Genomic DNA, 24,616 nt, shown 5'->3' on the forward strand with positions numbered 1-24,616 from the left:
TGGAATGTAGCTACATAGAAACATAGGGCACTGACCTTAAATGAAGATTTCTGGGCAACTTGAGTCCGACCTTGATCCTTACTAGGTAAGTAAGTAGAAATGTTATTGCTCGCACAAGCTTGAGGCGTTTCCTTGTTCTTACCTTTCCAGTTTTACTTCAAGGGAGATGAGGAATGCACAGTCACCAGTCGTTTTTTTTAAACACTGTGCACACAACTTATAAAAGAGGAGAGATTAAAGGTTTCAAAACGGAGACAGACAGGTCAGTGCAGTGGAAGCAAATACAGTGATATAAGCCTAGAATTATTACCAGAATTACTAAAAAAAAAATAGTGATTCCATGTGGCATAAAAGAAGGAACTGCTTTTTTTTTTTTTAATAATACTTAAGAATAACCAGTTGCTGTAAGGGCCTTTTCGGAGAGTCTGTATAATATCCATGTCTAAACTTTGGTGCTGAGTAAATAAAACACACCTGCTGGCCGATTGCCTTTCATTTTGGCTCCCTTACTTTCTCATTGTGCTTTTGTCTTTTGTGATTGGAGCGATCAATCTGCTGCATGGGTGCCACATGGATTTATGAATGAAATACCAAGGAATTGGTAATTCCCAGGTGAAAGCATGTAAAATGGCTTAAAGTGATACTGACACCAGAAATTAAACCTTTTTTATAACATTGTCATAACATTGCCTTTGCATGCTATTTATAATTTTGCCATAAAAGTATTTGTCCAAGCTTTTACATTACCTATCTGAACCCCTATGTTCCTCTATGAGGGGGCTGCCATATTTGTCCAGCAGGGGGCCGTTAGCATTAGAAGCTATAACTGACAGGCTGAGAAGGGACAGTCAGGTTGGCAAAACAGTCAGGTTTAGGGATTTCAAGTAACAATTACTTACACAAGCAAACCTATCAGCAAAAAATGATCAACACGACCTATAGGCAACTTTTTATGTAGATTCATATTTTAAAAAGTTGTTTTTTCGTGTCAGTATCACTTTAAATGAATCCAGGGCCAAAGTCAAGGATTTCAGAATTCAGGATGTTAAAGAAACAAGATAGAGCATAGGAGAAGCAAGGTACTGAGGGCCAAACAGGAAGCAGACAAGCATATAATCGGAAATATAAAGTGGTAACACTATAGAAACAAGAAGATTATCCATACAGATATTAACACTTTATCCACTGTTCCAGCACCAGCACATTCCTCACCACAATGATCAGAGCATCTGGGAACCCTGATAGGGGAGACATGGGCATATGGTAGCGTGGATGCATAGAACACAGGTCCTAGCAATGACCAAAGCTGGTCATGAATTCATTAGCCAATGAAATTTTTTGAATATCAAATGCTAAAAGTGGAGCAGCAGAAAGGCTGTACTGTGGAACTTCCAACATCCTTGTTGTTTTTTTTTAACAGCTGTACATTCTAGCCACTTTGTGTATTAGCAAGTTCTTACATTCCCTTTCTGTCTTGCAACATTTCTAATAAATTATAGCTGGAAACAACTTTACTTTGTGTAATGTTCATATTAGAAGAACATGAGCCCCATTGTGTATTGCTGTTTAAGCTTCTTTTTTGTCTAAAGGAACTATTATGTGAATAATGTATAATTATATTCCTATTACAGGGTGTTCCCTTGTATGCTAATCCTGTGCTATATAATGGCTTGGGATGTGACCTAGTGAGTAGAGCTCAAAGATGACTAAAAATGTGCCTAAAACAATCAAAACTGGTGACCGTAAAGCTAAAAATAGCAGCCTAAGGAAAACATATACTATGCAGAAATAACTGTTTAAGGCTGATACCCCATGGAGCGTTTCGATGCCTGCGATAGCAACTTCAGGCAACTTTGCGCAACTTCAGGAAAACATATGCCTTTCCACCGGCAATTCACTTTGTTGCCAGTTCAAAAGGCATTGAAGAGATTAGTTGCCCATGGCAGCAGAGATTTATCACAGGCAACTAATCTTTCCATGGGGCATTAGCCTCTAATTTTAAAATGTGCACATTTTAAGGTCAAGGTGCCAGGCTGCTGGGCCCTGATCACAGTGCCCAGCCTGTCTTCCTTCAGGCCCATCTACCCCCTTCTTCATCAACCTGCTGCTGGTTCCCACAGCAACAACTCCATCACCCTGCTGTTGGTCCCACTATTGCCCTCCATGAGAGCTAAGCCTACCATTACCCTCCCCACCAGAGTACTGGGTCCCCGCCACCCTCCTTGCCAGGCTGATGGGTCCCCCATGGCTGTCCTGAAGGTGCTAAGTTGTGCAGCTCTAATAAAAGGCACAATATTTGCCCTGGAGCAGTTACCCATAATGTCCAATAAGATATTTGCTTTTTTACACTAAATGCCACCCGCTGGTTGCCATGGGTGAACAGACAAACATCAAATTTTGCACATTTACACAAACTTATGAAAATGTATTTATTCATGTTTAAAGAGGTACTATCATCAGTGTACAAAATGTTTACTTTTACCTGAAATCTGTGTTAATTTTGTGTAGTCTAGTGCCATTTTGGAAAGGAATGTTTCCCTTTACTGTTTTAAAAGTAACGTACACTTTTGTGCTTGCATGGGAGAATCTATTTTTTGGTACCCATCTGAATTTTTGGGTTCTTTCTGGCAAACAACAGAAGCCTATCCTGCATTATGACAGGGAATTCAGATATACACTCAGAATCAGAGACACCAGTGTTCTTCCTCTTAAAGAATTATTTTGGTGTATAGGTAAAGTATGTAGACCCCCCCACCACAAAGTTTGACAGGTTTATTAGGTGTAATTAAGATGTTAGTCAGGGCCTACCGTAGCTCATAAGTACAGATATAAGAAAGAAAATATTTATTGTTGTTATAGTTTTAAAAATATCTAGAACAGCAAATGCATATTCACCTCAAATCTCATTGTAACCCTTACCTTCAAGCCATCAGGTGTATCTAGAAGAGCAAATGGCCATTTTCCCCATTTCTCATCTTAACTGGCCTTCGGAATGGGCCCCTCCCTCCATCAGTGCTCCAAACCCTACCAGGGGGCTATCACTACTGTATGCAATAAAGCCACCCAATGTGTGAATAAGGTAGATCTTTATGTAGATGTAAATGTGGATAGATAATGCTCATTAGTATGTCACAGTGAATTTATTAAAACAATATATGTAGAGTAGGGTTGTACAGTCTTGCCTACAAATGAAATTGGCTTTAAGTTGCACCCAGTTCTATTCTCATGTTCTTTTTAGGTGTGCCAGCTACAGTATGTGACACTCACATAAAGCCAGAATTAATTTAATGACAAAAAATGACCTCACACTTTGTCTCTTGAAATCTATAGGAAGATCTGAACTGAATTAGAAGATAATCTGTGCCATTATATTCTGCTTGTGCAAATATTTTGTAAAGGAGAAAAGATAAATCCATAACTCAATCAACAACTGTCCCTCTACAAAACCTACAGTAGTATTTCTGTTTGCAACAAATGGAGACCTTAGTAGAATTAGCAAAATATGGTTATTTTAAAATGAATAGGAAGCAAATTGTTGCTAGGGGCAACATATAAATTTCAATGCTTTCCAGTTTGCAAAGGGATTCATTGTGCAGACACTGGACAAAACCCAACAGCTGTTACAGGTATTAAAACAGATCCTCAAGGCTGCCATCTCTTTGCCATTGTGTTCTTTTGAAGCCTTGAATTTATGGTGTATTTAAGAAGTTCTGCATGTGTGGAGCTTCATAATGCAGTGTATCGATTGAGTACAGCCAAAAGTATCTTTCTATTTTCATACTGTATGTTACTGGATGTTAGACATTTTTAAAGCTGACATTGAGCAATCCTGGGTGAGTGCTATTGCTATAGACATAGGGGCACATTTACAAAGGCACGAATGCTCGAGCGTTCATGCGAACGATCCGAGCGTATTTTCGCCGATTTTTTCGGGCGTCCGGACGACTTTTTCGTACGCCGCACGACTTTTTCGGACGTTTGCATGAAAAAATCGGAAAGGTTTTACCACTGTTTACAATTGTTCGGTACGAAAATTTAGTGACTTTCGGATCGCCAATACGATATTTTCGTGACTAATACGATTTTTTCGTAAGCATTTTCGTGATATTTGCGATCTTCAGAAATTTTCGTTTCCAATCCGATTTATTCCCATTCGTGATTCGGATTCGTGGATTAGTAAATGTGCCCCATAGTGTTCCTAACATAGGAAAACTGTGCTACCATAGAGAATTCTCTTTTTTACTAATTTTTTTTATTCTCTTTTTTTCTATTTTTCCAGCTGGAAACTAAGATGGATAGTGGACATTTATAACCTGCCCTATTGACCAACCGACCAGAAACATGCTACTTAAATGTAGGCTGGGGTGGACCAAGCAGCTTACATATGAAATGGATTTTATTGGGTATTTTGTAAAATATGTCAATGGCCCCTTTTAAAAGAGAAGGAAAGGTAAAAACTAAGTAAGCTTTATCAGAAAGGTCTATGTAAATACAGCCATAAACACAGAAAAGCTTCACTTTATCAAAAGAAACACTGAATTTCTTGTCTTCTTTTTTGTAAACATGTTCATAGGGTATCTGACTTCGTCTCTCAGAGAAATCCTTCATTCCCAGGGCCGGAGTCTGCACAGCTCTCTCCTCTCTCCCATCTCCTGCTCCCCACTTCATAAGAATTCACTCCCCCCACCCATCAGAATGTGCGATCTGAGCTACCAACTGCAGCAGAAAGCTACGGAGACCAAGCAAAAATGGCAACTGCTAACTGAGATTCTGTTTTTTTTTTACTCGGGTATGGTAAAGTTTTCTGCAGAATAAATATAGGGTTCTAGGTGACACTAATGTGTCGAATTTATTGGCAGTAAAATGCCAAAATGACTTTCCTTCTCCTTTTAGCCAGCAGGCAAGGCCGGATTTCACTTGGCGGCGCCCCGAGGCCGCCCCCGCGAGTGCACATGCGCAATTGTGCGGCGTCCTCTCCCCCTGAGTGCGCATGCGCGATCAATGCGCATGCGCATTCGCGCATTTAAACTCCCATACGGAGCAGTGGGGAGAGGTCCCGACTGCTCCGTATGGGAGACAAATTTAAAAATTTGTTGTGGCGGGGCAGCATGCCGCCCCTAAACTTGTGCCGCCCTAGGCCCGGGCCTTTGTGGCCTTTCCACAAATCCGGGCCTGCCAGCAGGTAGGTGCCACTATAAGACAATAAAACTGTGCTTGTCTGGTAATCTAGGGGCCAGTATGGCTTTGTATTTTGTATGTTTCAAATGAGGCTTGAATCCATTACTCCTTGTGTTTATTTAGAAGGTTATAGGCATATATGTACAAAAATATGACTTTTTTTTTGTGGCTGGCCTGCTTTTATGTAATGTATTCATGTAGCTCATTAAAACAGGGCAGTTGATTACTAAACATGTGGTGACATTCCATTCATCTTCAATTATTTCTATTCATCTCCTGGCTTTCAGCCCTGCTGTTTCTGTGCCAGTTCTCCCTATCTATTTCAGAAAGGAAAGTAAGTTTCTAGCCTGAAATAGGGATATAAAAATCAAAGACAAGAAAAACAATGATATTTTCATAAGTGTTTATTTAATGTAACAGTGCCAGTATGTTCTGCAGCTGTAATAGGTACCAGACAGTAACACGCAGCAGGGCAAATATCACTTACGTAATACAATAACAACAACAAGTAACTGGAAAATCCTGCTTGCAACAAGTTCTATGTAGAAATAAAAAAACATGTTTACTTTAAAAACTATCATGCACAAACACACACGCACATTTGCTACTGCAATTGATATTCTGAGCAGAAATTATTGCCTTATTGTATCTATAGTATCATTTATAACAAATGGTATAGCTGTACATTTTATCGTACATATCTACAGTATGAAGCATGTAACTGATACTGTTGCTTCCAAGATATGTGCCTTCATCTTTCTTACTGGCATTGATGTGAAGCTCTAGTTCTCTATCGAGTCTTGATTATTAATATCCCCAGCTGTACATCCTGAAAAGAAACAAATACATTTAAAATGTGATAATTCAAGAACCCGTTATCTAATACTGATGAATGGCAACTTGTCTTTAGTAGACCCATAGAATTAGCTAGTTTGATGTCAGTTACAGCCAGACAGGTTCCCAGTGGCATATATGCCGTACAACTTTATGGCCTGTGAGATAGCTGCAATTTCCCCCCATTGCTGAGGATGGTACAAGGCTGAATTCTTAAGGGAAGTTTGTAAACCTTGCTCTTGCATCTTGATACATGCAGAATTTTAACTTTATGTCTGTGTAATGTAATCTGATATGCAGTTACCTCTGTTGGTCCAGAATATGACCCTTATGGAACTCAAGAAAACAAACAGTCCCTTCCGCACAACACCTGTCTTTATAACTTTGTCTTGGCCTTGGAACAATAACTCTGCATTATCAGTGTCCCAGCTTGTACAAGTTACATTGTACTTTAAACCTACCAAATTCTAGGTGGCTTTAGGGTTTCACTATTCGAGATTGCTCTACCCCAAAAATACTTGTGTAAATCTTTTTTTTCTGGGTTTTATGCACATGTTTAAAATATTCAGCCTCAGTGGTGCCAGGACTGCAGCCTCTGCTCCAAATCCAGCCCCAAACAAGCTGCCAGTGAAACAATCCAGTGCTTTTTATAGGAGAACTCAACCCTAAAAATGGGTGGCTAAAATGCCATATTTTATATACTGAAATTATTGCAGGAATGAGCCAGGACTTTAAACTTGTCACAGGGGGTTACCAACTTGGAAAGTGTGACACTCATATGCTCAGTGGGCTCTGAGCAGCTGTTGAGATGTTGAGCTTAGGGGTTTTCACTAATTATCAAGCAGAAAATGAGGCTGGTCTGTAATATAAGCTGATTCTACAAGACTGATTACTAATTTCTGATGCTAATTGCTGCCATTTAGTAAGTATCTGTATTACCTGTATTAATTAATCAGCTTTATATTGTGGCATTTATATTCTGTGTATACAGTATATTGTGAGTTGGTCCCTAAACTCAGTAAAAGCACAGAGCATGTGCATTGAATCAGCAGAAAAGAAGATGGGGAGCTACTGGGGCATCTTTGGGGGCACTAATCTTCCCTGCTAAAGGGCTGTAATTGCCTCCTTGGGCCAGTACAGAATCCCAAGACATAATGTACAACATTTCTAGCCTACTTCTATAGTTAGGCTAACCATAAAATATATAGGCATGTCTGTGCCTCTGGAATAAAGTAGCCTGGTTCACGATCCTCTGGAGAGATGGCACTCCCCCAAGCTGTACAAGCAAAGGAAAAAAGGTACCGACACCCCCCAAAAAATGCAACTCCTGATTGCAATTGCCTTGGAGTGCTGGTACCTTCTTTCCTTTGCTTATTTAGCTTTCTGTTTGCTATATCTTCCTGCTTTCATTAAAGTAGCAAAAATATTGACTGTATTGGCAATGATTCAATTTCACCTCTCCCTTTCACCCCACCCATGTATGTGTAGTTCTTAGCAGCTGCATTGCTCATATCCTTCCTCATTTGCTCACATGTCTTAGGAAATAATATATTTCTTTTCCCAGAGAGTGTCATGCTTTATCTGCTATACAAAATACAGATATCTTTCATAATTTGTATTAAACTGGAGTATGCCTTACCATATAATATACTGTACCAAAGTCCTGTATGCCTGTAGATTACTTGTTTTATAATGAAGACATTACATCCAGTTGGACATTTTATAAATATCAGACTAAGATGTTTCAGATTTAGTTACTAGTTTCAGAATAAGGATAGGAGATCACCCAGGGCACTGTGTTTGTAAGGTTTGTGTAAGGAGCTAGAGCTCAGCCAGTAATTTGCGTCTGGGTGAAAAAATTTCATCTGCAGCCCTAAAGCAAAAAGTCTCAGCTAATTACATCATTAAATATATTAAAACACCCAATGGCTGAGATCACACAGCTTTGAATTTGTCTCAACATTCCTTCATTCTTAGTCCTTTACTGTATCATCAGTAGTAGGTGAATGAATACTAACCAAGATCTACGTATACCTGAAGTCAGCTGACAAAACTCCACCCAGTTTAGCCAACCAGTTTAACTCAACCTCATACAACCATGGGCTGCTGTAACATCTCACCACCTCAATTTCCTTGCTTTGTCTCTATGCACCTCTCTCCCTTTTGTGAACTGAATCTGTATAATCCCTGACTTTTTTTGCTCATTTTGCCCTATTCTGGTTCTCCCTATAATCCCAACATTTTTCACTGGCTGCTAGAATACATAATAAAACCTTACAATACATCAACCTTTCATTATAAATAATGCACAACTGTTTCCTTCCATTCATTTATGAAAGTTTCATTTTGTTTAAGGAGAAACCATTAAAGAAAAATAAATGTAGCAAAAAAACCCTGCTCCTACATTGTTTTAAAGAAATTAATTGCAGGGGTTGTGTAATAAATGGAGCAGAGTTTGCTACATGTCTTATTGCCTATCAGCAAGTAGCATTTATTGGCCATCTGTTTCAAAGCAAACATCTTATTAACAGGCTTTGTGACTTTTATTACATTTGGAAGTTATTTGGCACCCACAAGGCATATATTGGAATATGTCAGTAATGACATTGAGAAATACAGCTATTTAGAAATATTTATTTTCAATATTGTGTTTGAGGATTCATTACATTTAATTCATATGCTGCTGGCCCACAATGCCTAGCCTAACTCAACAGCAGCTGCCTATCAAATGGAGTAAGGCATCTAACTTAGCAACATCAAGGGTGGCAGGTTCTTCTCTCACCTTTATTCAAATATTAGATATAAATGTGTTTAAAAAACAAAAAGTATAGCTAAGGAAACGCTCTCACCTAATTCATTAAACGGGTCATGCAACTGTTTTTCAGCAGAGACATTACAATCCAAAGGTGTTTGGTGGGAGCTGGCTATAATTTGATTCCGGTCACTTTCATCACTTAAGCCAGCACCTGCAGTTAGGGTGGTAGGTAGATGTGGTTCTGCTGTTTTGCTTTCAGCTTTTCCTTGTTCCAATTCAGCACTGGAAAGTGGTTCACCCTCTGCAGACATTTTTTGGTCTTCAGTTATGTCTAATAATCCATTTTTTGATGGCATCAATGCATTAAGTGAAGGACTTTCTATTTTCCAACCCACTGAGTCTTCCTGTGTCTTATCATTTGAACCTGCCTTTTCACATTGCTCCTGCTGCTTAATGCCCACACCACTTTGTGTTGTGTCCTCATTCTGAATAATGTCTACTAAAGCTGCTGTTTTCATCTGTGTGGAGCCTCCTGTACCGCCCTTCATTATGATTTCTGACTTTTCTTTTGTGTCTTTCAGGCCATTTGTTGATAGAAATTCTTGTTTTTTGTCATGTGTTTCATCCTGTGAATCTACCTGTGCCTTTTGACATAATTCCCTTGGTTTTGCATCATTTAACTCCTTGTCGATTTCCTTGTTTGTATCACCATTTTGGTCCCTGGATAAACATATTGTTGTGCCATCTGAAACCTCATCTGAAGCTTCTAAATTCCTCTTCATCAGTTCACCTAAACCCTTTTGAGATGAGAAAGCTGAGCTATTCTGGTCTATAGCACCTGATCTCTCTTGTATTATATTATATGGACCAGCTTGAGTTTCTTCCTCTGATTTCCCAGTTTTTGCATCCTCTTGGTGTTTTTGTGTGTCCGTTTTGTTCCCTGCCATAGGGTCCATGGTGCTCATGTTATTTTCTTGTTCCATTTCATTTGAGTTCTTTATACCAGAATTATCTGACAAACTCTGAGAAAGTTCATTTGGTGTCTCTTGAGATGAATTTTCTAAACTCTGGGTGAAGTTCCCATCCATAGAAATGGAGTCTTGAGTTTCACTGGAATTGGATGATAGTGAACTGTTCTCACATGTCTGATTTACTGACTTTGTGTTAACGCTAGGGGTGCTTGCCTCTGGATCTATTGAAGCCATGAAAAATGAACTAGAAGAGCTTATAGGAGAAGAGATCACCAGAGATTTTCTGTTACTGGAATGAAGAAATAATGCAAAAATAATTACTTTTAAGTAAATAGCCCTGCAGCTTTATATGTTGTCTCTTTGGCCAGAAATGGATTAGTACAATATTACTGTCTTTACCTCTTTACTCCCTTAATGACAAAGACTTTGTTTGAATGCTGCTTTTCTAGTTTGCTCATCACATCATAGAGCTCATGATTCAACTGTAAAAAGAGTTCAAAAATGGTAGTAAAATGCTCAGACGTAAAGGCAAATATTTTTCAAGTCAGTAGGAATTATGCTAGCTCTAGTTTGGAATGCACAGCCGTGCACTTAAAATTTACTTTTTTATGGTGTCAGCTGCTTGCCAACAAACACCTCCACCTTGCCTGGGGTTAGGGCATAAATGGAAAAAATACCCAGAACACTGAAATAGATGACCAAGGTAAACTGTTAATTGGCAAGTCTGACACAATGAGTCTGGGGCCAGAAGTGCATCAATTTTTAAAGATGAACTCCACACTAATATTTTAATAAACTGACATCCACTAAACCACTAAACTGTAGGCAGCTTTTGGGCGCCCTAAACAGAAATCCGGCGCCCTGATGCTGATATACTGTATAACTAAAGGTGACCATACACAGCCAGATTTTAGCTGTTGATTCGGCTCCTTCAGTCCGAGTTGCAAGCCTACTCCGACAAGCCTACTCAACTGATATCTATCTGAAAATCGGGCAGATGTTGATCAGACAGGTTTAAAAATCTCACAACAGATCACAACAATGGGTATACAGGGGAGATGATTGTGTCGGCTCATTGATGCTGTCCTCTCCCTGATGGCCTGTATACCCGTTTAATTGTTTGACTGTAGCCTGATATCGTAGGCATATCTAGGAAACGATTATGGAAAGATCCATTAGTTTGGTGACCTTGCCAAATGAGCAGGTCTTTCAATATATGGCCAGCTTAGCTTTTGAGGTGATACTATGATACTATTGTAGTCATCTTTCCATTGATGTCAGCAGGGACTTGCCTACTTTTACACCTTCCTCCCAGCATCTAGCAGCTTAACTGGAACTGATACTTAAGACAGAGCCACACAGAGTGGCTAAAGGTGAACATGGTAAGATCCGCTCACTTGGTGAGGTACCCAAGCGAGCAGATCTTCCCCCAATATCCCCAACTGCAGGTGGGCCATATTGGGCTGATTCGGTCGTTTGGCCCCGAGACCAAACGATCGAATTAGAACAGTGGGTATAGGCACCCTTCAGTTTGGGCAGCATGTCAGTGAGCCAATGTGGTTCCAGATCCGATGAAAAATCAAACCTTCAGGCCAGATATCAATTGGTCAGGCTGATAAGTTGCCTAATCGGTCTAAAGGGCTGATACTGGCAGCTAGAATTGGCCTGTGTATGGCCACCTTTAGTCATCTGCATTATACACTGCATTATACACAGTGTTTTCCTCTAATCTACTTAAACAAGGTTAAAACAATTTAAGGATTAAGTATAGTATTTCATGACACATATTTACTGGGTCACTATATGCAAATATCAGCATCCTGAAAACCTACTCATTTGAGCAACACAGATATGTAAGTCAGGAAGGCTGATGTGCCTTGCAAATATGCATTAAAAAGTTCCACTGTGTTGTACAGCATATTTTAGTGGCATACGATGGCGATCACACCATTGTCATATTTCATTCACTTCCCCAGTCTTTACCTTGCTCATCTCTTTGTAGAATACATCTCTCAGATTTGAAATATTCTTGAATATAGTCACATAGCATCCTACTCGGCTGCAAAACAGAAGATTCAGATTCAGATCTTTTTATTGTCATCTCAACTGCATAAGAAACTTACACAAAAAAGGTAATGTGTATCATGTGATATGTGTAAAATTGTTTATTTCTGGTAAAGGAGAAGGATTGTAATCACTTACCTTTTACCTTGGTGGGTGCACCTGTTAGAAGAAAACTGCACCAGCCTGGGGTAGCTGCGAGTCTGCGATGTTCTTTCTTTCTCTTTCTTCGGGGTCCTGGGGCCAGCGCATGCGCAGTAGAATGAGAAAGCTGGCTTTTTTGTTAAAGTTCGGCTTTTCACTCTACTGCGCAAGTGACATTAAGAAGGAAGAGGATATCTGGCTCGTAGCTACCCCGGGCTCGTGCAGTGTTCGGAGCACCAGCCTGGAGTAAAAAGTAAGCGATTACCTAACATTGCCTAACATTTGGCACCCACCAGTGATTTTTAATTTTCCTAAATACAATTTTACAAAATTATAGCAAATGTGATTCTAAGCAACCTTCCAATATACATTAATGAAAGATTTTCAATCATTTTAAAGTTACTTGTAAATGTATTTGCAATTGAAGTAGTATGCACCATTTGCTATTCCACTATTCCACGTCAAGGACACTATAGTAGCTCACTTCCAGTTAAAACCCCAATTCCCCAAAATACCCTGTATGTTCTTTTATTAACAGGCCTGTGCAGAATGTTTTTCCTGTGTCCCTGCTAAATTTTAAAATGTCTTTTTAAATCAATTTACATTTCCTAGTCTTTGCCCTATGGCACATTGTATTGCTATTATGTATTGCCTAGGAGAGACTGACCCCAATTCAGTGATACTCAAGTGATAAACACTACAGTGTGACCAGAATGGAGGGAAACTGCCTATAGGAAAGGTTGTATTTATCAACACAAGCCTCCCTGAAAGGCCCTCTGGGCATTAAATGACCCTAGTGCCATTGCCCCAAATAGACAGTACCTGCTGTAGAGAACTGGCAGGTCTTCTCGAAGTTCCTTGTTTAAGTCTTCAAAGATGCTCTGTGCTTTATTAAATTCTTCCTCAGCCTGATAAAAAAAAAAGATTCTAACTGTATTTAGAAGCTGTAAGATCCCACCACAGTACCCTACAAAGTGCTACACCCCCACATTAGTATATCCTGTGGAGAAACATGAACAGTATGTGGTACAGCAGTGAAGCCTAATCCTGCTAATATGGCATTTACCACCATAAACCTTTCCGTAACAGCAAAAGACCCTTTTCTTCTTTGCTTTATCCCACACCTGAAACATGCTCAGTAACATCCAAAATGGGATGTTTACTTCCTTCATATACTGGGCCCACAAACCAACCTTTTTAATCCCCCTTCAGTCTCACTTATGTATTTGGCATCCAGTATTTATGGGCGTTAGAATTCTCCTGATGAAAAGCTATCCCAATATTTCAATTAGCTTTGAAACAACTATAGAGCATAATGAACACCCTGTTGTTAAACATAATACGATTTAAAGTCACTGTAGAAGGCTGCACAGTATTTATATACAGGTCATGAAAACTTCAGGGTGATTGTTACATACTTTTCATACAACCAGATTAACACCTAGAGGTCAGTGATATTAAGTTTAGTTCCATACATTGGTGCATAGTTACATAGGGTTGAAAAAAGACCATCGAGTTCAACCCTTTCAAGTAAACCCAGCACACACAAACCTATACTGACCTATCTATACACTCACATACATAAACTATATATACAAACATCAATACTAACTGTAGATATTAGTATCACAATAGCCTTGGATATTCTGCTTGTTCAAGAACTCATCCAGGCCCCTCTTAAAGGCATTAACAGAATCTGCCATTACCACATCACTAGGAAGGGCATTCCCCAACCTCACTGCCCTCACCATGAAAAAACACCTACGCTGCTTCAAATGGAAACTCTGTTCCTCTAATCCAGTTTAATTTTAATTAAACTGCAATCAGTTCAGCCCTGCTGGCTGGATTTTCTAGATATTTTCAAGCAATCTGGTCACCCTATCCCAACTGCTCATCCCTCTTATCCTTACAGGAAAGTATTTGTACATGTGTCACTATTTTGGAGAGATTTGCCATTACCTTAGTGATCTTTCCCTCATCTTTCTTTTTGGCATTCTGTAATGCTTCCAGATGGTGTCTGGCACTGTCATAATCTACCATCTTTCTTCCTCGTTTGGCAATCCTTTCCTGTGGGGGAAGATTCATAATATGAATAATATAAGTACCACTACAAAAAAGAATTTTTAAAAGTTATCTGCTTTCTAGGGTTCAAATTACCCTAGCTACCTGGAACTGGTTTAAATGAATAGAAGAGGAACCTGAATAGAAAAATGAGTAATAAAAAGTAACAATAACAATAAAATTGTTTGTCAGTAGAAGGCAAATCATTAAGAAAAACATAAAAAAGTAAATAATGACGATCATTTGAAAAGTTCCTTAAAATTGGGCTAAACCTTAGCTTAACTTAAAGGTGAACTACTTTAAAAAGTGTATATTATAAACAGTAACAGTACACAGTTTGAATAAATGTAATTGTGTCATTATAAACCTTCTGGTATCATACTGCCATCTTGTGGAAATCATATGTAAAAGCACATATGTATTTTCACCTTACTGTCCCTTTGAATGTTATCACTTATCCTTTAAGGATGAAATGCCTCCATAAAATATAGAAATAAGAGTAAGGGAAATTATAAGAGGATCTTAACCACACTTTACTCAGGTTGGTGCTGGATGGCAAATCTCAGCATACTTTAATTTATTAACAATGGCTATAACATGCAGGCATAGGTAGTCCAGGAACTTCAGGGTTGCTAAATCTAAACCCTATACTTACCTCTTGGTGAAAATGACAGGTAATACACAGTCTTGTTTGCTAAATACATCTGAAACCAAACTAGAAGAACAGAATGGAGATTTACTGGTACGTTACCCTGTACTCAGGAAACTGGGCCATATAATTATCCATGATCCGCACCACTTGGTCAGACATTTTTTCCTCATAGTCATTCCAGAGAAGGTCATCGTTCTATGAAATAAATACAAAATATAAAAATATATGAAGTAGAAGGTTTCTGGAACAGATTCCTGAAATCAAGAAACTCAGTTACATGCAAGAATCCATCCTGGGTGCTACAGTAAATAATATATTTACCCTTGTATTGCAATGTTTCTTTTAATTACTTGCAGGTTGTATGTGCAGATATCATTATCTCTTGGAGGTTTCTTTAAATGCTTTTGTTGCTACAACAAATTAATAAGGTTTGAAACACCTCGGAAGTTGTTCTCCTGGGTCTGCGTGGGTTTCCTTAGGGTTCCCCAGTTTCCTCCCACACCCCAAAAACATACAGGCAGGTTAATAGGCTTTGCAATAATGCATAGGCTTACCTAGGTTATAGCCTAGAGGGCCAGTGTGATCAGGGCCCCATCTAAATCTTTTAATATTTATTTATAATTGTGCTGGGTTCTATAGGGTGCACCTGGGAGAAGAAGGCAGGCAAGCTCTTCGGGTTGCGTCGAACCCGACCCATTATCCACTACTGGTATGATGTGAATTCAGGCATATTCCCTGTAGAGTTTACTGTCCTAATTAAATGATCAGACAGGTTAAATGGCTTGCTCAGGACTAGGGTTGCCACTTCACCCCTTTAATACTGGTCTTATGCTGGATCGACATCCTTCATGGCAATTAATTTTGATGCATGCTGCATGGCTGCACATAAATTAGTTCAGTCTGCAGCGTGCACTTGTTAATTGTTTTTAGCCATGCAGCATGTTGATACGATATGTGGCCGGTATTTATGGGGTGAGGTGGCAAAATTACTCAGTGGTGAGGAGTGGGATGTGCTGGGGCAGAGCTGGGGTGTTAACGTGGAGCCCTGTCTGTTGCATTCATAAAATGATCTACCACTGATGGGACATTATAGGCTGTACAATTGGACTGTTTTAACATTGCTAGTTTCTTCTAGAAAATAAACACAATCACAGCACATGATGTAGCAATCTCCTAAGCACAACCACGCCTCCTCCAAATGTCAGTACAGCTATGGGACCTGTTATCCAAAATGCTCGGGACCTGGTCTTTCTGTAATTTGAATCTCCATACTTAAAGTCTGTTAGAAATCATTTAAAAATTAAATAAAGCCAACAGAATTGTTTTGCCAAGGATTAATTATATCTTAGCTGGGATCAAGTACAAGGTACTGTTTTATTATTACAGAGAAAAAGGAAATTAATTTAAAATTAACATTAATGTAAAATAATAAAGAATAACTAAATTATTTAATTGAATTAATATCTATGGGAGATGACCTTCCCGTAATTTGGAGCTTTCTGGATAACAGATGCCATACCTGTATCACCATTCTAATGACCTCAAACTGGCATCAACGAAAATATATATGATAAACCCCCCCTCATACCGCCTATAGCAACATCAGATATAAATAAATGCTCAGCCTCAACCCTAAGTCAAGGGGTTCTCAAACAAATCAGTAGATATTATGCACGACCAGTGGGTGCTGCTAAGTATTTTAAATTTACCCAACAAAGAAAATACAACTATAATAAGTTCTGTTCAGTATTAATATTGATAACACAATCCAGAAAAGTTACAAATGTTTTGTATGACCTTAAGCACCAGGTCCAAAGGTCTGTTTTCTGTCTTTACCTCCACAATTGGCCGTAGATCATTGTATCCATCCCAGTCTGGTTTGTAAATGACATGAAGTGTTTCAGATAATCTCTTGGAACTTTCATGCATTGCTGGAAGAAATACCACAGTACATCACAAACGCTGAAGTATATTCCTGACCAATGCTTCATGGATAGAATGAATGGGAGGGCAGGTATTGATTTAAAGGGGAAGTTCAGTTTTGTATGCTATAGATGGAAGGATACTAAGCAACTTTTGGTTTTCATTATTATTATTGTTTTAATGTTTTTTTCACTTAACCTTCTTATTCTGCCTCTTTTCAGCCTGCAATTTTAAATGCTTTCCTGTTGTCACAAACTGGTGCAGCTATCAATGCTCACATAAAGTTAGAAGTTCACATTGAGCTATGGGAGCCATGTATTGCACCAACACAACCGATCACTGTCACGGGACTATAGGGCAGTTTATTAAACTGTACAACATGGTACTTATTACAGGTGGTAGAATTAACTGAATATAGGTGGGGGAGAGACATATTCATGCATTGTGCCATGGCTTCCCATACATTCCCATTCATAGTCAGTTTATACGACATTAAGTTTCTTACCTTTCACAGCACTGAAGACTGCCTTCAAATCTTTGTATAATCTATTTCCTTCATTCTAAAATAAAAGCAAATGGTAGTGCCATGGTTTTTAAAGCCCCCCCCCCCTCACAGTATATACAAGGGGTAATGCAATACAGGCACACAACATTATAGTGCAAAGCATAGATATACAGCTTTTAAATGTAATAATTGCATGCAAAGGTTTATTCTTTGGGTGCTTACAGGCAAAATAAAAAAGAACCATACAACCATGGGGGTCATGATGACACAAGGTACAAACATGCCTATAGTGCTATAGGACTCATTACAACCGCTTTGGCCTGCATATTTCTGTGGTGGAACGCACCACCTCAGGCAAGCCCAGGGTAAAACTCAATTCATTGATCCTAATGTGCTCCTCCTCCCACAGGCACATGTAAGTGCAGGTGGAATACAGCATTTTTTGTCCAACCTGCGTTTGGCACTTACACTTGGTAAGAAAGAATAGGATTAATTTGTTTCTGCACTCCCCTGGGCTGGAACACAATGCAAAGAGGCGCAGAAGGAAATGCTCATGAGTATGAGCCCTTAAATGTTCAATTGCTGAAACCTGACAGCTATATACAGTACATTGGCTGCCATTTCCATGAATAGTGGCACAAAGCAATAGCGGCTCTCTCTGTACTTATGTGTATATGCCTCTCTTACTGATGCAGTGCCTTACTTACCTGCTGCTGGTTGAATAGATATGCGCACTGCTCAAACATCTCATCCTTAGTTTCTAGTGTTCTTCCCAGTTTTTGAAGAACCTAGGGAAAAATAACAAAACACATTGGGGATTAGGTGCTACAGTTTCCCCAGTCAAGTAGCCCACGGCAACTAATCATATGTTTGATTTCCTTATTGGAACTACTGTTGAAATCTGGTTTGACTTCTATGTAAAGTTAGAAAATTAAGACATATATATGTGTTTCTGCTCACCGCACATCTTGGAAATTGTGTAGCCATTTCCAACCTGTAGCCAGTCCGGAAGACGGTTTGCTAGCAGGTAAGGGAAATGATGATAGCGTATTGATTTGGAACCTGAAATGGTTGGTGTCTGCAGCTCCTACAGTCACATCAAAGAAGTTAGAGAGAATGTGGATCAGTTCTGTATGGAAGCCCCCTCCCTCACAAAGGGCCTGTTTGGGACTAGGGTTACCACCTGTGGCTGTTTTTTAAACCCAGACAAAGGCGTGTGTGATGACATTGTCACTGTGTGTTGCTGATGTCATCATGCAATGACGTTTTCTGGTTGCATGATGACATCAGGGTCAGGTTTATTGTGTCCATCAGGCGCAATTCGGTGGGTTTTCTATGACATACTAAAAGTAAACCTGAAGGTGAACCACCTCTTTAACCTGGATTATACCTATTAAAAAGAGCCACCTTTGTAGTCTAGTAGTGAGAGGGACAGTTCACAGCAATCTAAATTGTAAGGGTGATTGGTCCTGAAAGGGTCCTCTTTGAGGGTGGGAGGGGGCATGTGGTGCCCATCAATGTAGGGCAAATGTATCAGTTTGTTGGCCTGCTAATAATGGTGAATTATGCAAGCCAGCAGCAATACTATGTCTTAAATCCATATCCTGGCTCTGTGTTGTGTATCACGTGCAGGGAGAATGGCTTATTTTCCACACTGAAACACATTGCTCTAGCTCTGCCTAGTGGTACCTATCATTACAGCTTGGTGAAACAGCTTCATAAATCAGCAGTATCAGTCTCATATGATATCAGGCCCCACTTTTCAGGCCATAATAATATGTTGGCGCTTTATAAATAAATGTTAATAATAATAATAATAATAATAATAATAATAATAATAATAATAATAAAACATGCTGACTGAAGCTGGAGACACTGGAGTGCAAATAAGATATACAGTAAAGTCTGATATATACTGTAAATACATGGAGACCTCTTGCTCAGAGTGCTGTACTTAACTGAAATTTTGTGGGTTAAACAGTTCAAAAGCTTTTGGTGTGTTTTAAATCTGTTTTACTGCTGAAAACCAAAGTGTATAGCAGGGATAAGTAAGCCACAAGTTATATTGTTGTATGACACAAATAAAAAGAGTAGAGTTACCCCAGGCAGTGGTCTGTGTTTGCAAAGACAATGAACAATGATAATATTCAAGAACAAATTCTTCTGCTCTCTAAATGAAACAAAGTCATCACAACAAAGTCACCTTAAGTCAGGGGTCCCCAACCTTTCTTACTCGTGAGCCACAGTCAAATGTAAAAAGACTTGGAGAGCAACACAAGCACCATAAAAGTTCATGGAGGAGCCAAATAAGGGCTAAGATTGGCTATTAGGGAGCCTCTATGCACCCTATCAGCTTACAGGAGGCTTTATTTGGTAGTAAATCTTGTTTTTATTCAACCAAAACTTGCCCCCAAGTCAGGAATTCAGAAATAACTCCCTGGTTTGGGGGCACTGAGAGCAACACCCAAGGGGTTGGTGAGCATCATGTTGCCCCTGAGCCATTGGTTGGGGATCACTGCCTTAAGTCTTTGCTGACCACATCTGTAGGGCAGGTTTCATGGAGGCTAGGGTGAAGAGACGGGGATCCCAAACAAGGAGTAGTAGTTAATCATTGCAGTAGGTGCCACTGTGGCCTGAAGAAATTAGGCAAATGCATAGAAGGCACAATGTTTGGTCTTAATAGGGTTGTGTGGTAAAAGGCACAAATTTTGCCAAGTTGCAGTAACTACAGCAGATAAAATTTACCCATCACCTATTCAAAAGCACATATATTTTTTGAAAAATATTCTTTATTTTATTTTCCAACACAGGAAGAAAAGGGGGGTGCAGAAGGTGGGGGAATTCAGAGAAAACATCTGTGGTATTCGTAAGCATCAGTAACAAAACTAGAAGCACATACACAGTATTGGTTGCCTTTTATTATATAATGGGTTAAATGTTTTATGTACATGTAGCTGCATTTTTATATCCTGAAACAAAAGATGACATGAGCCATAAGACCACTTTGATGTTAAAGAGTCAAAGTAGATCCTACTTAAGTTTTACACTTAAAGGTTTGTGAATGTTTGGTAACAGCATTTGTGGTTACACAGGAAATGAAAACCACAATGTAGTAGAAAGGTCCCAGGGCAGTCACCTAACAGTAAGGCCTTATTTTTTTTTTTTCCTTTTGTGTTGTACAACAGTAACCAATACTATTAATAAACATTACCATGAATGCTGTCATGTGCCTAAGCTTTGCCAGTAGCGCCCACATACTGTATGCCAACCTACATTGTGCTCTGTGTGGCACTTGTGTCTGATGGCTGAAGCCTTATAAGCTGGGAACTCCCTTTCTGTTGAGATGATGTACTGGTGAAACTCTTGTAGATACACTTGTATTATAACTGCAAAACGCAGATACCTGAGGTCAGCTCTCTATAAGGCCAGATCCAAGACCCAAACTGCACATCCATTCAAATGTAGAAATGCTGAATATTAATGCAAAATCCCTTTGTTAATACAACATGTTTTGTGCTATCAAGCACAGACATAGTGACATGTATGTATGTATGTATATCTTTATTTATAAAGCGCTACTTATGTACGCAGCGCTGTACTGTAGAATACATTAATACAAACAGGGGGTTAAAGATAATGGATAAATACAAAGTACAACAATAAATACAAATAAATACAAGGTACAGTTGCAATAAGAGTCAGAAACACAAGATGAAGGAGGTCCCTGCCCCATAGACATACAAACTGTGTGTATAACAATGAAGGGAGCAGACTCCGCAGCCCCACAACCCCCTGTAAGGCCAATATTTGGTAATATGTCTCCTATTAGCAATAACGATTGAGGCCTAATTCCGTAGGAATGTAATTAGTGCTGATTTTATGTGGAACAGGCATGGTTGATGACATTTTTTAATTTTGCCCAGTGTTTTGTTGCACCATGTGGTGCTATTTAGTATTATTGGACTGACAGCAGTCTGGCAGGAGGTTCACTTTACCTTGAAGGAAAGTTATACCCCTGAATAATGTAGGTCTCTATAAAAATATATCACATAAAATGGGGCGGCCTCTGCCTAAATAGTTGATAATCTACACATTCTGTCCAACTACCAAATTGGTAGACTAGATACCTCCCTTTTTGTCATTCATTTGGGATTTGATAGAAAAATAAAATAGTCTGCTTCTGACTTGTACACACTGTTTCACCACCTTCCTAGACTGGTGGAGTAATTCAGCCATTTCTATCACCTTGGTCCTTGTTAAAGTGAAGAATTCTGGGCTTTGAAGACATCAAGGCTCTTTAAAAGAGAACTGAACCCAGGGGAACTAGGGGTAGGCCGAAAAATGCCATATTTTATATACTGAAATTACTGAATCAGCCTAAAGATTCAGCATCTCAATAGCAGCAATAATCCAGGTCTTTACACTTGTAACAGGAGCTCCCCATCTTAGAAAGTGTCTGTGACACTGCAGATGCTCAGTGGGCTCTGGGCAGCAGTTAAAAAGCTCAGCTCAGGGGTCGTCACAAATTATCAAGCAGAAAGTAAAGCCTTAGTGGTTAGTAAATTCTGGTGCTAATTAGTGATGAGTGAATTGAGAAATGCGGTCTACCATGTGGGCAACTTTTTTTGACTCGACTGTGTTTTTTTTATGCAACCATGTCTTTTTTTGACGCAACCCATCTTTTTTTTACTTTTTCCTCACTCTGTGAATTTTTGCTGCAGTTTCACAATAAAATTTGCCAATAGCGAAATGTGAAAAATTGCTCATCATGAATGCTAACTGGTTATGGAGTTGCCATGTAATGTGATTCTGAAATAATTACTAATCTGCCATATATTATGACATTTTATTTTGGATACAAAATATGTGCATCGGTCCCTGAGCTCAGTAAGTGACAGAGCATTTCCAGGAGCCCATGAAAAGGATTTCTAGCCCACTTCTTAAGTTACGCTTTAGTTCTCCTTTAATATGATTAACTAATTCAGGCCATGGAACATAGAATCTCTGCGATAAAACATAGAATCCTGCCATGAAACATAGCTTGACCATAGAACACAGAAGCTCTACCATGGAACAAATAAGGACTACCATGGAAACTAGAAGCTCTAGCATGGAACATGAAACCCAGAAGGTCTACCATAGAACAATGAAAATCTACCATGGAACTTGGAAGTTCTACTATGGAAAAAAGGTGTACTATGGAACAAAGAAAATTTATGGAACCATGAAGCTCTGCAATAAGACATGAAAGCTCTACCATTGAACAAAAGGTCTACCAGTAAAGAAAGAAGGCCTATTTAATAGAATTAATATAGCAAACTATGATTCAAATTTTGAATATAATGTGTAAAACAGTTACAGCAAAAGGGTGACAAAATATGCCTTCAACTAAATGTCAGAAAAATGTGGAAAACCCAGTTCTGTAATATCATTGGAACTGTACCTGGGGGGATCATCACATACAGTATGTGTAACAGGACTAACAGGACTAAGGCTGCAACATTATTCATATAAAGATACTGTAATTTAATTGTAATTTAATATGGTTACATTTGATCTAAAGGTTTCGTTAAAGAAAGGAGCACCTGTATTGGGTTGCAGTGAAGGTTAAAAGTAAAACAAGTTGGCAGAGAATGCATTATGTTGTGAGAATGCAGAGACAGAAGTGTCAGAGAAAACAACTATTAAATGAAATGAGTATGTAGCATGTCTAATAAATAGTATCATTTGAATGTAAGCCATGAAGAGGATGCAGACTAATAATATAAGTTATGAACTCTGAAGCACTTCACTCAAGGGTATGCAAAGCAATACACTGCAAGTAGCTATCTTGTGTAAAGTCCTTGTGTCACAGTCTTCTGACAAGCCATTTTGTGTTTTGTAGATGAGCATTTAAATTGCTAATAAACACAGTGGGGAAACACCCCAAACTGCTATATGTGGACCTTAGAACAAGGTGCTGTTCTAACAGTGTTTAATTCTGCTAGTCTATGTAGCTGTTATGGGGTAGGGTATTTTTGAAATGTGTTTATTTATTTCTGTTTTTCTGGTTCTGACTCTCAAAACAATGTAGCAGAACTCAATTTTCCTCCAGTGGGCTTATGCTACATTGTTTCACAAGTCAGAACCAGAAGTGCAAAAGATAGAATGTCAGGCAGATTTCCATAGCCGCTTTCATTTACCAACAGCTTTAAAACAATTGAAAATATCTAATGAATGTATACTGGCAAGTTGCTTAGTATAGTGGAGATCACCTTAAACACTGGGCCCTTATAGCTTCCCAGCTTCTCATTATATTCGGCTAACACTATATTTACACCCATGGGAGAGACGCCCCTGCTCATGCATTCAATAAAGAAGGGTTTAGGGAACATAATGTGAAAGCAGCAGCGGCTTTTATTAAAAGCCGTGTTACTTTAATTTATCAGATTAGCACATACAAATACACATGCCAAACAGCAGTTATTATGAAACGCCTTTCCATTACCTTTTCCTGTGCGCGGGTGAATCTCTTTTGGACATTTTTAGCAAACCCCCCAGCACCTCCTTGCTTGGCCTCTGCCATTGCTGCTTCCGAGCAAAGTCTTTTCTGACAGTTCCTCTGAAGGGTTTTTTTGTGTTTTGCAGACTTTTGCAGAGAAAGGCAGAAGTGACAGCTCCTCCTATACAGCAGCACTTCCTCCTGTGAGAATATGTCAGGGTGGTTTTTATTTTTGCAACCACCTCACCCTTTAATGCATATTTATGTTTTCAGCATTGAGAAAGTTATTTATCATCTGGTTTAACCGCCTGAATGCAGTCAGGGACAGGGTTAAACAAGCAGATACATATATATGTGTAGACGTAAGAACACAACAATTCAAGGATATTCATTGATATGACAACATTTTTACATCCTATTTTTGGTGCATTCAGATGTTTAGAATCTTATTAAAGGGGGATATTTCCACTACTGAAACCAATGACGGATTTAAAAAGAAAACTGGTTTGCCCTTACCATTAATAAATGTCATTTTCATTGCGAAAGATAACAATAAGGCATCCTTGGGAACTCTAGCTGTCATAAACTACAACTCCCAGCATCCAGCTGTTTCATAGCTGTCTGTGTGTGTGTGGAGAAGGGGGAGCTAGAGAAGGTTGTAGTTCTACAACATGGTGAGTTTTAAAAGTTGCATACTCTGTATCACAGTGCATGCAAGTGCTCAAATATCTGTAGAAGAAAGAGAAAGAGAAAGGTTAGGATTTAGAGAGTGCTATACAGAGTGCAGTGGTATTGACGATCCCTTCCCCGAGACATTACAAGGGTTGCCAACCAGCCATATTTTACAAGCCTAGCTGGTAAAGCCTATGGCTTTAAACCCTACCTTTCCTTTTCTCCTTGTCACTAGGCAAGGATGAATGTATCTATTTGGTATTACTATATACCGTATTATTGGCCCAAGGCTAGACCACACTTTAATATAGTGTTAGGAAAGGGGTGGATCTTTCTTCTTGGCTTGCAGCATCTGATCTAAGTGGATGTGTCCAGGAAG

The 24,616-nt window shown here is 39.0% G+C and overlaps 1 protein-coding gene across 1 annotated transcript; it reads right to left on the reverse strand.

Annotated features, from left to right (window-relative positions):
• Window positions 1-5,567: 5,567 nt before the first annotated feature.
• On the reverse strand, window positions 5,568-23,748 carry bin2 (bridging integrator 2). Its single transcript, XM_002933704.4, has 11 exons — window positions 23,572-23,748; window positions 17,792-17,872; window positions 17,085-17,139; window positions 16,493-16,587; window positions 14,756-14,851; window positions 13,903-14,010; window positions 12,766-12,851; window positions 11,722-11,797; window positions 10,138-10,220; window positions 8,862-10,027; window positions 5,568-6,007 (listed from the first exon to the last, which is right to left on the reverse strand). Exons 1-11 carry the CDS (start codon window positions 23,647-23,649, stop codon window positions 5,961-5,963), a joined length of 1,971 nt encoding a protein of 656 aa, XP_002933750.1. The 5' UTR covers window positions 23,650-23,748; the 3' UTR covers window positions 5,568-5,960.
• Window positions 23,749-24,616: the final 868 nt, after the last annotated feature.

This window comes from Xenopus tropicalis, chromosome 2, assembly GCF_000004195.4.
Source record: "Xenopus tropicalis strain Nigerian chromosome 2, UCB_Xtro_10.0, whole genome shotgun sequence".
NCBI lineage: Eukaryota > Metazoa > Chordata > Amphibia > Anura > Pipidae > Xenopus > Xenopus tropicalis.